Source organism: Falco cherrug, chromosome 8 (assembly GCF_023634085.1).
Source record: "Falco cherrug isolate bFalChe1 chromosome 8, bFalChe1.pri, whole genome shotgun sequence".
In the NCBI taxonomy this organism is placed as follows: domain Eukaryota; kingdom Metazoa; phylum Chordata; class Aves; order Falconiformes; family Falconidae; genus Falco; species Falco cherrug.
This window is the reverse complement of record NC_073704.1, coordinates 19,670,129-19,683,613: the sequence shown is the minus strand read 5'-3', so window position 1 is coordinate 19,683,613 and position 13,485 is coordinate 19,670,129. Positions and strand designations below refer to the sequence as shown.

Genomic DNA, 13,485 nt, shown 5'->3' with positions numbered 1-13,485 from the left:
AAGCATCTAAATCAGTACTGTAAGATAGTACTACTCCATGCCTTTGGGTTTTGTTTTAGAAACACCTTATCCACAAAAAGGATTTTGCTGATCCAATGATGACCACATAAAATACATTTATTTTGTTCTATTGTTTCATCACTCACTGTATAATAATGACCAACCAAAAGACACCAACAAAGGCATCCAGTTCCCTTAAATCTGCATAAACACTATTAAGCTCAACCTTTTCAGACCAGAAGCCTTTTTCAACACTCAAAATGTACTGCAAGCCAACACACACTTTCAACAAGCTTCTAAGTGTTTGTAAGTGTTGTTAATAGGACTCTGAAGGCCAGTTCTGTATTGCAGTAATAGGTGATGAAACAGTAGAATCAAAGCCCTCTGTTTAACTGAGACATGTTCAGAATTCACAGGGATGCAGGGTGGGGGGATATGTTCAAGGCTCAATACAAGTGACAACAAAAATCAGGAAAAGGAAAGAAGTGAGGCTTGTCCTGTGAGGAACAGAATCCCAGAGTCTACTACTAACTCCACATTTTCATCTTCTACTTTCATTTCAGCCTTTTATTATCACATTCCATTCCTCCTCCTTTACAAAACTAAACAAATCAACTGCCATGCACTGCTGGCAAAAGAAAACAACAAACAATTACTGTAAACTTCCAAAAACCCAGCTCCTTTTTAAGTCTTCAGCGCAACACCAATGAATACGTACTCATTATAAACCAGAGGACAGGGATTTTCTTAGCTGCAAAACCCCAAAACCTGATGACTTTGAACTGAACAGTAGAAGTTTAAAATTGTAATAGATATTTGTTCCACAGCTCTTAGAGTACAGAATGCTGTCCTTAAGCTATAGAGAGAACAGATAAATAAATTTACATACGCATCAGATGAAAGATCCCATCACAGGCGTTAATATGAGACAAGAAGGAATTTCCTAAGCCTTGGCCAGTGTGGGCTCCTTTCACAAGGCCAGCAATATCCACCACGTTCAGAAAAGCTGGAATTTTGCTGAAATATAAAAGTTAAAAGTTTAATTACTGAAGCCTATTAACCAAACCTTTTGTCACAGAAATAAGTTCAGAACATGAAAATCCAACATTTCCTTTTTCTAGAAAAAAGTCACACATGACAGTAGCTTTCTTACTTACTTAACAAGCAACGTGTAAGAGACAAGATTCTCCCCTCCCATGCAAAAGAACAAGAATTCTTTAATTTCTCTGTCATTATTCACATAAAATGGAGTAAACTATTTTTTTATGTGTGGAATCATACTGACAACTATATGAAAAATCAATTGGGCCTGGAACACTGAGGCATGAAGTCAGTCACCTGTAATGAGCAGTCTTCATAGTACCAAAAGGATAAGACACATAAATGGCCATTATACTCTGCTATCTCCCACCTCCAAGGTTACCATTTAGTTCAGTAAGTTAAGCAACTTTCTTAGAAGGGCATTTTTTTAATACAGCAGTCATTAAAACTAGCAGCGATCAGGGTTATGCAAACAATTTCAAAGCAATAAGAAAACAAGTGAAGATGAGGCTGGCATTATAATATAAACAGCTGTGGTGTTTTCCACCACAGTTAACAGCAACAGGTTAGCAGACATGTCCACAGAACATTTTATGTAGCAACAACAGAACAGTCATGAAGTTCAAATTAGCTTACAAAGAATGGAAAAAAGGCTTTTAGAGCTACAGGAAATGCACAAGGCAATTTATATACTGCAAGCCTTTTATCCTCTGCAGATTCTCAAATTGTTTTAAAATAAGCAAATAACTTAATGGGCATTAATATTTTCAGGTATATTCTAAACCAAATTACTTCTCAAAATTCAGCTGAGTCAGGGAAAAAATCAACCCCAAAACTAAAACTTTGTGGTAAGGTGTTGACTAAAAGCACTTTCACATGGTCTATGCAAATGACACCACCATCATAAACAGTGGCAGACAGAACCAGGATAAAATGCTGCAAATTCCTCACTTGCAGACCAGAAGCCACACACCATACCCATGAAGATCTCCAGTTTGATGGTTTCAACATAAATAAGTGGAACACTACTTGATTTCCATTAAACACTTCAAATTATCACCATTATAATTCATTAGCATTACACCAAGATTAACACAACAGTTCACTGTTTTACTGACAGTGAGTATAATAGAAAACAACCAAATCTATAGCTTTAATAACAATGATGAGAAGTGTATGACTTATGCTATGAAATCTGCATGAGCATACAGTGCAAATTTGTAAAGCAGTGCAAAGCTTTCTTTTATGGTGAGTGCTCTTCAACATGAGATTCAAATCTAAAAGATACAAATTCTGTGGTCTACCGTAAGATGTCTTTTCCAAAGACCTACCACTGCAGTGCTGCTCACAGATGGAGGCACCCACATAGGTGTGAATGAGTGCTAGGGATGACCTAGCCAGTGACCTCCTAGCCAACTCTATACAGAAACCTTCTCTGCACAGCATTACACTTCTGAAGTCTTTATTGTTCACAGCCCAAACTAAGCTGCTTTTTTTTTTATTAGGTGTGACATGTTGCTGATAAATAAAATTGTTTTTTCAAATATTGAAATATTTGACAGCATGACTGCCATCAAATCTGTAACACGAGAAAACTCCACTACCGTCAGGAAACCACCCTTCTGTCCTTACCCTGATGCCTGGCATGGCAGCTATGGCCCAGACAAAAAAATCTGTAGTTACGGAAATCTATGGATCACTGTCTCTTCTCAGAGCAATAGGCTCAAGTACAGCAAAACAAGTTTACAACTTTTGGGGGGTTTTTGTGCTATCCCGTTTCCATTTGACTGTAATACAACACAGTTTAGTATTAGCTGATGCACTGCCTCCCTTGAAATGAGCTCTCTAATTTGGGAAGAGATGAGCCATTAAAGTCTGTCTTAGCATGCAACATCAGTATTTCTGGAAGTGTGATGACCTAAAAGCAAACAATCTTATCCTGGTTTTCTTTTCAACTTTCTTCTAACACTTCCCAAGAAAAATTATTTATTTCACGAAAACTAACTTCACAATACAAGACCTAGACAAAATCTTTTTCTTCACCAAGGTGAAGTCCAAAGTATCACTAAACCTGTCAGGTGTAATAAATTAAAATTTTGATATGTTTCATGTCATTAATACCTTAGTAATGCACTTAGAAACAAGCATGAATAGAACCGAATACCCAAAAGGGTAAATTTAAAAAAAAAAAAAGCGTAAGAAAATATTTACTACATAGCATGAGTTACTTAAATTCAGGTACGTATTACATTGACTTTTAGCTTTAAACTTCACTAGGCCCATGAGAAGAACGGCCCATCCTTGGGAAGACAGATGTGTACTGCAAGTCAATGCTGTTGAATGCAGTAGAAAGAACAAGAATGTAAGTACACTCTGAAGCAAGCAAACCTTGAAATTGTCACATTTTTGTCCCACTAGTTTTCTTTGCAAACTTTCTTTTTTTACCTACCAGTACACAAACTCAAAGGGAAATAGGAAGTCCTCAAGTTTAACACACTTCCAGGAGTAACGCACACCTGAAGACAGACACCATTAAGTCTATTAACACATTAACCCAGTAACTCCTTTTGTCTGACAGAATTGCAGAGCTATTAGGTACCTCAGAAGAAACAGCAGCAATCTCCCATCAGAATTGTTCTAATTCCTTGCTTTTTGACACATAACCAAGTCAACAGAAAGGTAGAAAAATGCCACTTGTTAAAGCACTTCTCTATTATCATTTTAAACGTGTTTTAAGAAAAACAAAGGTGGTGTTAGAAATGTTCTCCTCCTATGCTCCCCTCTCACCACTCTGGTAGGATTAACTTCCTGGCCAGCCATCAGAAGAATTCACACTTTCACTATAAAGATGCTACATTAAACCAAGACAGGTGCCTTCATATGCAGATGGACCACTCTATCAACTGAATCAATCTCATTTGCTAGACAATGGAAAGAAAACCCCAGCACATTTCTTTCACAATTGACTAATGCAGCAAGAGACCTTTGAAGATGAGTATCTGGGTTTCCAGGATGTTTTCTCTCCTTCACCGTGGGTACCACAAAGCTAACGTTCCAAGCAAAATAATACCATCCCCGTTCTTGGCAACCCCTTTCCTAAGCATAAATCTGTACCTCATCATAGCAAGCTGAATACAGAGAAAAGCAGAAGGCACAAACTAGTCACACATGCCTATGCTCTGAAGGACAGAGTAAACGTTATGAAACTAAATAAGCAGAAAACACTGCAAAGACTGGGGGAAAAGTACCATATATCTCGAGTGTGTTTTAGTTCTTTGAAATGTAGAAGACTTAAGTGGATTGTTGTTTTTTTTTCTCCTACTCTAAACAGATTAATTTCCATTTCTTAAGATTCGTTAGTCGGCATTAGCATAATGTCACTGAGCCTCAAATGATCATCAGGAACAGGTGGCATCAACTGATCATTTGTACAAATCAGTGCAACACCAACATACCATACAGCATGCCACAGGAATTTATAATATGAAACAGATTACCAAATCCAGAAGTATTTCTATATTTTACACACAGGTATAATCCTTGAGCAAGGATTTTTTTTATTTCACTTAGAAATACAGCAACAGCAGTTTTGTGTTAGCATACTGCCTTCGCTGTATGAGCTGCTGTGCAACAAAGAGCACAAGACTTACTGGGCCAAAGAAAGTACAGTTTTGTGGTTAGGGCATTTACTCAGGGAATGAGAGATTTATATATCCATCAGGTTATGCATTTTGCAGGGGAGGAGGCCTACTTCTCACCAACTTTGTTTCAAACTTCTGTCCAAAACAGTTATTTAAACAGGCAAAAGGAGTTTCTTTACCTGACCTGTTTGTTCAGGACAGCAGTACTGAACAGTACAATGCAACCAGTTACCATTTTTTCTTTTAAAATGCCCATATACGTGGTATCTGCAATTTGATGTGCATATTTTTTTCCCCAAAAAATTTGAGGGGAAGAGATATACATTCATTTCTCAAGTTTCCACAAGTATTTGTTTAGTTGAGAAAACTTGCAGGTAGTATACACCTGAAGCTTTGACTTATGATTGAGACCAAATAATCATAACCAGAATGCTGTTTCTCTCCCTGAGATTTTATTGTTCCAGGTTTCCACAACCTCTCCTCTCCAAAGAAAATACCCCAATAACTTCTCTGCAGCATTTACTACAGTTTACTGAAATCTCACAGCCACGAGGAGACCCTGGAAAATCACGACAGCTTCAACTAAATTCAAAAACGCAGCAATTTTCCCGTAAGCCTGGCTGATAATTTTCATAACATGCTTGCTTTTTATTCATTTCCTGAATAATTCAAGAAATTTCTCCCAACTTAAATTCTACCTGGATCCTAGGTCCCACATACCAAAAAGGCCAGATTCTTCAGTATTATGGTAAAATGTCCAGTTCTCCTTTTCTCTCTGGTAAAGCCAAAAGTGCTACTCATCTGGTTCCAGCACAGGCTCTTCTGTCTTTAAAAGCTGTTATTTGAAATCTGTTAGAAATGGGAAACTCTTCTTCCTTCCTGAAAATTCACAGGACTTAAACAGGACTCATCTGTTAAAGAGTTCACAAATGAGCTGAAGTAGAAGCAGCAATAGCAGAACGTGTATATTTTTACAACCTCTTAGAAAGCCGTTCCACTCAGTCTGTCCTCACAGCTATTTTTGGCTCATTACCAAACAGACCAGTTCACAGACCTTCCCTCTTCCAGGAGATTGACTGCAAAAGCTGTAATAGGGAGTACAATCTTGCAAGCAGTTTTGACCAGTGTAAGCAAAATACGTCAAAAGGTAATTAAAGGAATCTCTTTCTGAAGAACTAAGTACTGCAGATGAACCCTGGCCATTTCTAGGCAAGACCAATTTCACTAACAGCATTTTATCCATGGTGCTGACGAACAAGACTTGAACCTAACAGCACATGGAACCATAACTGAAAAATCTGCTAACAACGTGAATTAGAAAAAGGTCAAATATTCAGTGTGGACTGAAACATACTTGGTGCCTCACATCAAATGCCTGCATTCTCAAACTATTCAGCTACCTCAAACTATTCAGTTACTACACCAACAAAATACAACTAATTAAATTTTGCCTTCTCCCACCTGGCAGAAAAGATGGCTCAAGTCACCACTACTTAAGCTCTTTCATTCACTGCTGGGAAATCACTCATGTGCAATGCTAGAACAAGCATCACAGCCAATCTGATTTACACAGGCTCAGAACTAACTGCAGAGCCAGCAAACTCAGTAACACCAAAGACAGAGCACACTAACAACAGGACATACCAATTGAGTTGTTTTCTGTAAAAAAAATGGACTCTCTTACAGATGCTGGTATGCCAGAGTTACATCCAGCTAAATTATTTGTGTTTCACTGTGGAATTATACAGTGAATACAGGTGGTTTTCATTTACCTAAATGCTCTTTTTAAACCTAGAGTAAGTCCCACGTGATGTCATTCAAAAAGTCTCAGTGTTGACCTGTTTTCTAAATAGTACTTTCCACCAAATGATTACCTAATTTTCATTGCATAACTTTATAAAGTATCTGAGTATGCCATCCTACAGTAAGTTCAAGATAATTTTTGTTTCATATTGGACAGTGCTAGAGCTGAAGACTGTTACGTTACTTGACATATCCTCCTGTGGAATAACTGGACTGCTTTAAAATTTAAGTCTGAAAAGGCCACCCAAGATAGATAAAACGGTGTAAGTTAAATAGAAATATTTGTGGTTGCAATAACCATTGTGTTTTGTGAACATGTGTGCAAGGCAACACAATCACTTACAGGTGCAAACAAACAAGGAATTAAATGAATACTGATAACTTGAGAAAGGATCAACTAAACTACTTACATTTTACTCGATCCTGCCTGTAATCTCATTTGATTTTAGCCAGAGGAGGAAACAGAAACATAAGACTTCAAAATCACTTTTTTAATTAATGTTTTCACACAAGTTGATTACTATCAGCCAATACAGTCCTTCAGTTTTAACTATTTACAGTTAAAACACAGCTTAGGCTTACATTGCTTCTGCCTGAATTTTTTTTTACTTTCGTTTAAAGTAAAGAAGAAAGAATGCAAACAATGGCAGTGAGGAGATTATCTGGGGCACAAAAGAGAAAATAGCAGTTTCCTCCACCCCCTCACTCAAAATCATTTTGAGGCTTGAATCAAATACCACCACTGAGACACATCTCCTGGTCAGGCACAGTACACTACACCTGTGGTAGTAGGTAGGACCATACAAGCTAAGTCTGGTAGGTATATATACTCAGATGCTTTCCAGATATTTGTGAGTTATGCCCCAAATCACTTGTCCAAATGACATCAGTAACATACACTAAAAAATATTTCTAGGCTTAAGGTGATTAAGCAGCATCTTAATGAAATTTAGAACAAAAAATGCATGAGAAGACCTTTACTAAAGCTTTTATTAAGCTACTAACATTTATTCAGATGTGCTGCACACACAATTCTTGTGTAAGAAACCCATCACTTCCAAACACAAAATGTTCCATTAAAATATTAACTGCAGTGAACAGATCAACTGTTTCTGGCTTGCAAGTTCCAACTTTCAAGGCAGGAGCTACCTGCTGAGATGAAGAACATATCTTTTTCATTTTAGAATAAGCAGATCTCATCTTCTGCTACCTTCTTAAGATTCACAGATCAGGGAAGACAAAAAAAAATAAATATCTTTCTGCTCTAGTTCCTGCTGAAGTGAATCAGTCCAAAGAAAATACTCTTTCCAATTACTAAACTGGAACTAACTAAATCACTAGTCTGCCAAACCTTGCCTGAAAGTACTGGTGTTGGGGGAACAGGGGTAGGAAGACAACAAAATAAAAAGACAACAGGCTTTCCTTTCTGAAAAAGCTACATATGTTGGTACAATGTAACAAATACGAGCTTTCACTGAACATTATATATGATTTAAAATAAGTAGTTTAAACACATAAGTTAGTAACAGAACATAAATTAATACCTTAAAAATAAATCTGAATGCTTGTTATTTTAAGGTATTAAGGTCTCTTTTTAATATCCATCATTTCATTCACACCAGAAAGAGAGCAATAGGTAACATTAAAGCTCAAGGAAATTTGTTCATCTAATTCATTTGGCAGCAACATAGCAGTTTTTACTGGAAGTTCCTGGAGCCCACCTTCTGATCACTGAATTTATTGTAAACAGTCATATACATCTGCAGAAAGAAAAAAGCACAGTTTTTATGTTACGGCAGCATACCTTAATCTATTAAGTACAGATTTGCCTTTATGTAAAAGTCTCTAAATTGTTGTCTATGTGCTTGCATTTACAAACGTTTACATTTCCAATTAACTAACACCAGTCAGCTTTCAGCATAGGCTAGCAAGTCCCATTCAAGCTGGTGCTTTCTTCTTTTGGAGACAGGAATGGATCTTCAAGCAACAAATGGTACCTTAACAGCCTAACTCTTCCTCCAACGGCAGAATGGCCGCAAACTCACACTAGCAATATTCTTCAGCAATAAAGTCCACCTCTCCATAGCAGCAGCAACTATCTCAGCCAAGTGTGACAGATAGCAACTGCCAGCCCAGCAGCCCCACTCTTTTCCCACCCACAGCAGGCATCAAGGCAAGATCACTTTGGCCTGCCATAGACTATTTTAGTTAAGACAAAGTCCCCTTTTCCCCTCCCCCCCCCCCCTCCCAATAATGACTGCAGATATGTGATGACCAAGTGTAATATATGGGAAATAAAAACCTGAATGCTTTAGATTGAAGATTTTGAGATCTTGAGGCTAGACAAAAGTCTAATTTAAAGAGAACTCACTGTTTATAAAACATGCTGCATGCATAGATTGACTACATCTACCAATCCAAACAAGTAGAAAAATAACACACAGAACATATTACATAAAGATGAAGAACAAAATCAAGACTATACAAGAGAAATCAAGGAATTGAAATTACAATTCAGTTGTAGATCTTCATGAGCATAGCCTTCCTTTCCTGAGTCAGTCTCAGGCCGACAAGCGCAAATGGCCCAAGAAGAGTTACCTCAGTCGACTGTGCTACTGATTTACCACTGCTTTATTACTGTTATACTGAAATATTAAAATCATATAAGCAGCATATGTGAACTCAGGAGCTATAACTACATACTAATTCCCACAGACATTGATTTTAAGTAACAAATACTCTTAAAAATTCAAGAGGCTATTCATATGAAAGCTGATTATCTGGCTTATTATCCTATTCAGTATATTTACTGAATACAGATTCAGTAAATATACTATTTTCATTAATATTTAAGGGTCATTTTTTATTTTCCCAGAGACAGACAGAGTTTGCAAGTCAGAGAACACACATCCAGGCATTTACAATCTTAGCACTCTTTGTGAGGGTAGATGGCCAAAGGCAGGATGAGGGGAGAGGTAATAATCTCTTTGTCACTACTAATTATTAATTTAGAAGTAGCAAGTCATAGCTAAGTGAGAAGAAAAAGAGATTATTGAAGTGGCAAAAGCAGCAATAACACTACAATTTAGAACAAATTTGTCAACAAAACTTAAAAGCCACACCATTCCATTATCCCTGCACAGCCAACGGCCAGAAAGTTCTATCTCAAATTCAGCAGAGTTTTGTTTTATGATCCATACAGTAACAAGTATGCTTAATACTCACTTGAGCAGGAAAAACAAGATAACGTTATAACCATCCACTTAAACAAACAACTCCATATTAACGCATTTTTCAGTATTTAAAAAGTGCACAGGAATTACAGGCAGAAGCAATGTGTTTGGACCTGAAAATTAAGTTAGCAAATGGATTTTTTGATCAACGACTAATAAATCTTTAATTGTGAGTGTGATCTGGCTCTAAAACTGAGACCCAAGCACTGAACAAAAGCACAGGCATGCATGGTGATTTGCCCTATGATTTATGTACACTCACTTCATTAAAGATACCTCTGCAAGTAACTGCAAACTGAGTTTCACAAGTTACAAGTGTCTCTTTTCTGAAAGCCCCTTTAGTTTTCCTGTTCAAGCAAAAAACTATTTCCCACACTGAACATAGAGCAGATTATGGAAATGGTCAACTGCAACAGCCATTGACATGATCAAATTAGTACACTCCTAGAGTAAGGGAACAAGTAGAAGAGACATATTGTAGGAATATCCCTGAATATACCAGGTAACAAGTAGCAGAGCCCATAAAAAGGAGGGAAAGAGTCAGGAGAAAAAAGGCGGCATGCCCATAAAGCTTACTGTCAGAAGACTGAGGATACAACTATGTTGACAGATATTTGTTTGGCCACCTACAGCATATACAATATTCTGGACGATACAAAACACAGGGTGGAAATTTTACAAATGAGCGGCCTCGTGACACATTAGGTATGTCCACTACTGTTTTCGAAATCTCTTCAGAAGATCCTCCAAGTCACCTGGGAGCCACTACCTTCAAAAGACAGGAACACCAAGCATCAGACAGTGCTGAGCAATGACTAGCAAGCAGCTCCCAGATTTCTCATTCTCGTAGCACAAAGGTCATACTGGGGGCAGGGAGAAAGGTATAATCCAGGTACATATATAATTTCACATGCTGAAACAGATGTCAGTAAAAATTTAAAGACATAGCGGCACATTGAACTTCTATGAAAACATTGGGTTCAGTCATACTATTTCAGCTGCTTAACTGAAGAAAAATATTAAGAATTTGAGTTACCTTGGAGGTTTGTGATACTGGCATAGGAAGTCAAATCTGTCATCTGGTACAGGTACTCGACTCTCATTTGGATCAATGGTACAGAAAGGAAAATTTTCTGCTGCTGCTTGACTCTTTGTTAGTACATTGAAAAATGTTGATTTCCTATAAACAAAATACACACTTTCTTAAAGAAGTTCAAATTAGAAGCATTTAAAAGGGCTGGATAGAAACACATCTTATTCCAACCCAAAAGCAAAACTGAACTTAACCTTTACTTCAGTAACAGTGACCATCGCCCTGATTCTTCTAGTACAAGACACTTTTCAAATACACATACAGAGTGTCCCATTGAGACCCAATGTTCACCTCTCTTCCCTGTCCTTTAAAATTCCTTAAGTGACTATATTGCACATGTCAGTTCGCAAAGAAATTTTAAGCCAAAAGCAAAGCACAGCTCTACTGGCCACCACTTTCCAAAGTGAGGAACCAATAAGGATGCTCGAAACTTATTCTGAGTGAACTAATTTTGCCAAGACTCACCAGCTCTTTCCACAACTGTATTGTTTCCTCAGCTCTATTTCTGCATTAACAAAATTTCAGTGTCTAAGCAATAAAAGTCAACAATCAAAAGAGAAAGAGGGGCACAGAAAGCAAACCACATTGATTAATCAATTACAAGTAATCTTTTGTCATATAAAGATACAGTTCTACCCTACCAAAGATTTTTCATCCTTGTTAAATAGCAATAGAAAAAAACCTGCAAGTGGTATCAGGGCCGGGGGGGGGGGGGGGGGTAGGGTGGGAAAGAACATTTTCACTTGCCAAGTAGCAGATCATTTTGTTAGTTGGCATTTATTAAACCAAAAAAGAGCAATTCATGAGTTATTGCTGAGAGAAAGTTCTTAACCCTTGAACCTTCTGCCATAAATATTCTGGAGGTTTTGGTGTTTGGGGTTTTTTTTCCCCGTTTGTTTTGGGTAACTTCTCAGCCACTAGAAAAAAAAATCTGAAAGTTGCCCTGCATACAGCCAACATGCTCAAAAGTCAGCCAGTTTTCCTTGAAAGTTACATCATAAGGAAACTGCCATTTTCCCCACTGACACATTATACAATGTTACTGCTAATAATTTCCTTTCTGCTGTGCAATTTACCTACACACTGAAAAATAAATTTTAATAAAAAGTACTTACGGCTCTGAGACATGCTCAAACTTTTCCTCTCATTTGTTAAGTATTTAAAGTTTGAGAATGCTGAGAACTTCTTTTAGCAAATGCGATACACAAATTAACACCAATAGTTTCACACGGTTATTCTCCAGGTAATTCACTGTCCTTTTTAAGTGCTTTAAGTATAGCTCCTTTGAGAAGCTATAACTACTACCGATGAGAAGCGTGACAGAGAGCAATTCATCTTCCATTAACTCCCCAAACTGTAACTCACATAACTTTTTTCATCACAAACCCTGAAGTTTCAAGAACGGAACTCCTAATGCTACTAATGACACGGTACCATTAACTGCTTCCTGTGCATATCATCCTCCCCCAAAAAATAAAATATAAAAGGAATCTGTATGCACATATGTATTTGTATAAAAACATGTATTACACACACACAACAGTGGAAGTAAGGAAATGCAAATTACAAACCTCGGCAATCGCTAAGACTTTTGTTTAATTCTTTACTATTACCTTGTCCAGACTTGTACACACCAGCCTCACGCTACCCGAGTGTTTTAGATCGTTCCACCTATCGGTAGTTCAAGCTAAAGATTTGCCACTGAGCAAAACGATTCTAATCGTGTCTCTCTGCCCGTATACAGATAGGTGTAGGCACCTATCTTCACCCAGAAACCGTGTCAGCTCACTCTACCCACAGCAAACGGGGAGCCCCCGGCCTGCCCCTCGCCCCACCGCCGCCCCCAGCCCCGCGCTCCCCTGACCACCTACCCAACGTTTGGCAGCCCGACGATCCCGATCTTCAGGGACGTCCCAAACCTTCCGATGATCGGGTGCGCTTTAACCCCGTCGCCTCCCTTTTTCGGGGGCATCTGAAAGCACAGAGCAGCGCACACTCAAGGCCCCGCGACAGCCGCGGCTCCGCCGCGCACCCCCAACCCCGTCCCCTCCCGGCGAGGCACGCTCCGGCCGAGCCGCCGCCTCCGCCTCAGGAAGGCCGAGGAGAAACCCCCGCCCCGGCCCCGCGCGGCGGCTCCCAGGCCGCGGCGGCTCCCAGGCCCCGGCGGCTCCTCCACCGCACTCCCCCCAGCCCGGCCCGGCGGTACGACGCGAGGCCTGCGGCGAGGAGAGGGCGGGCGGGCTCGGCGCGGCCCGGCTCACCTCACCTCAGCTGCCGGAGCCGGGCTGCGCGGCCCCCGCCTGAGAGGAAGAGGCGCGAGCGGCCCCTCGCACGCGGCCACGCCGGCGGAACAGGCGGGGACGAGGCCGCCCATTGGCGGGGAGCGGCGCGAGGGGAAAGGTCGCTGCGGAGGGCGGGGCTCCACGCGCCGCCGCGTCCCGCCAGCGCCGCCCGCGCGCCCCCGCCCCGGCACCCGCAGGCTGCGCGCGGCGTCCGGCGCCGTCGGAGACCGTCATCAGAAGAAGTGGACAGACGTGATTCAGATGAGTTACGCTCCGACGCCTTTGCGTTTACTTCATAAATGGCAACGCGCGTAGGAGAGCAGCCCGCCTGCTACAGAAGCAACCTGCGGAAGTGCGGATACCAGTAAAACCTGTAAAACTGGGTAATAGCG

At 39.8% G+C, this 13,485-nt stretch overlaps 1 protein-coding gene across 2 annotated transcripts in view; it reads right to left on the bottom strand.

The window, feature by feature from the left end:
- The window catches only part of OLA1 (Obg like ATPase 1), a 103,643-nt gene extending 90,434 nt beyond the window's left edge, over positions 1-13,209 (bottom strand). Inside the window, exons 1-4 of one of the 2 annotated variants that reach the window (XM_055718314.1) lie at positions 13,073-13,209; positions 12,683-12,783; positions 10,755-10,898; positions 890-1,017 (exon numbers count right to left, since the gene is read on the bottom strand). In XM_055718314.1, coding sequence (XP_055574289.1) covers positions 890-1,017; positions 10,755-10,898; positions 12,683-12,783 — 373 coding nt within the window. In that variant the 5' untranslated portion in view covers positions 13,073-13,209. Of the gene's footprint in view, positions 1-889; positions 1,018-10,754; positions 10,899-12,682; positions 12,784-13,072 lie in introns of those variants that run through there. The other variant, XM_055718315.1, reaches the window with a different exon arrangement.
- Positions 13,210-13,485: the final 276 nt, after the last annotated feature.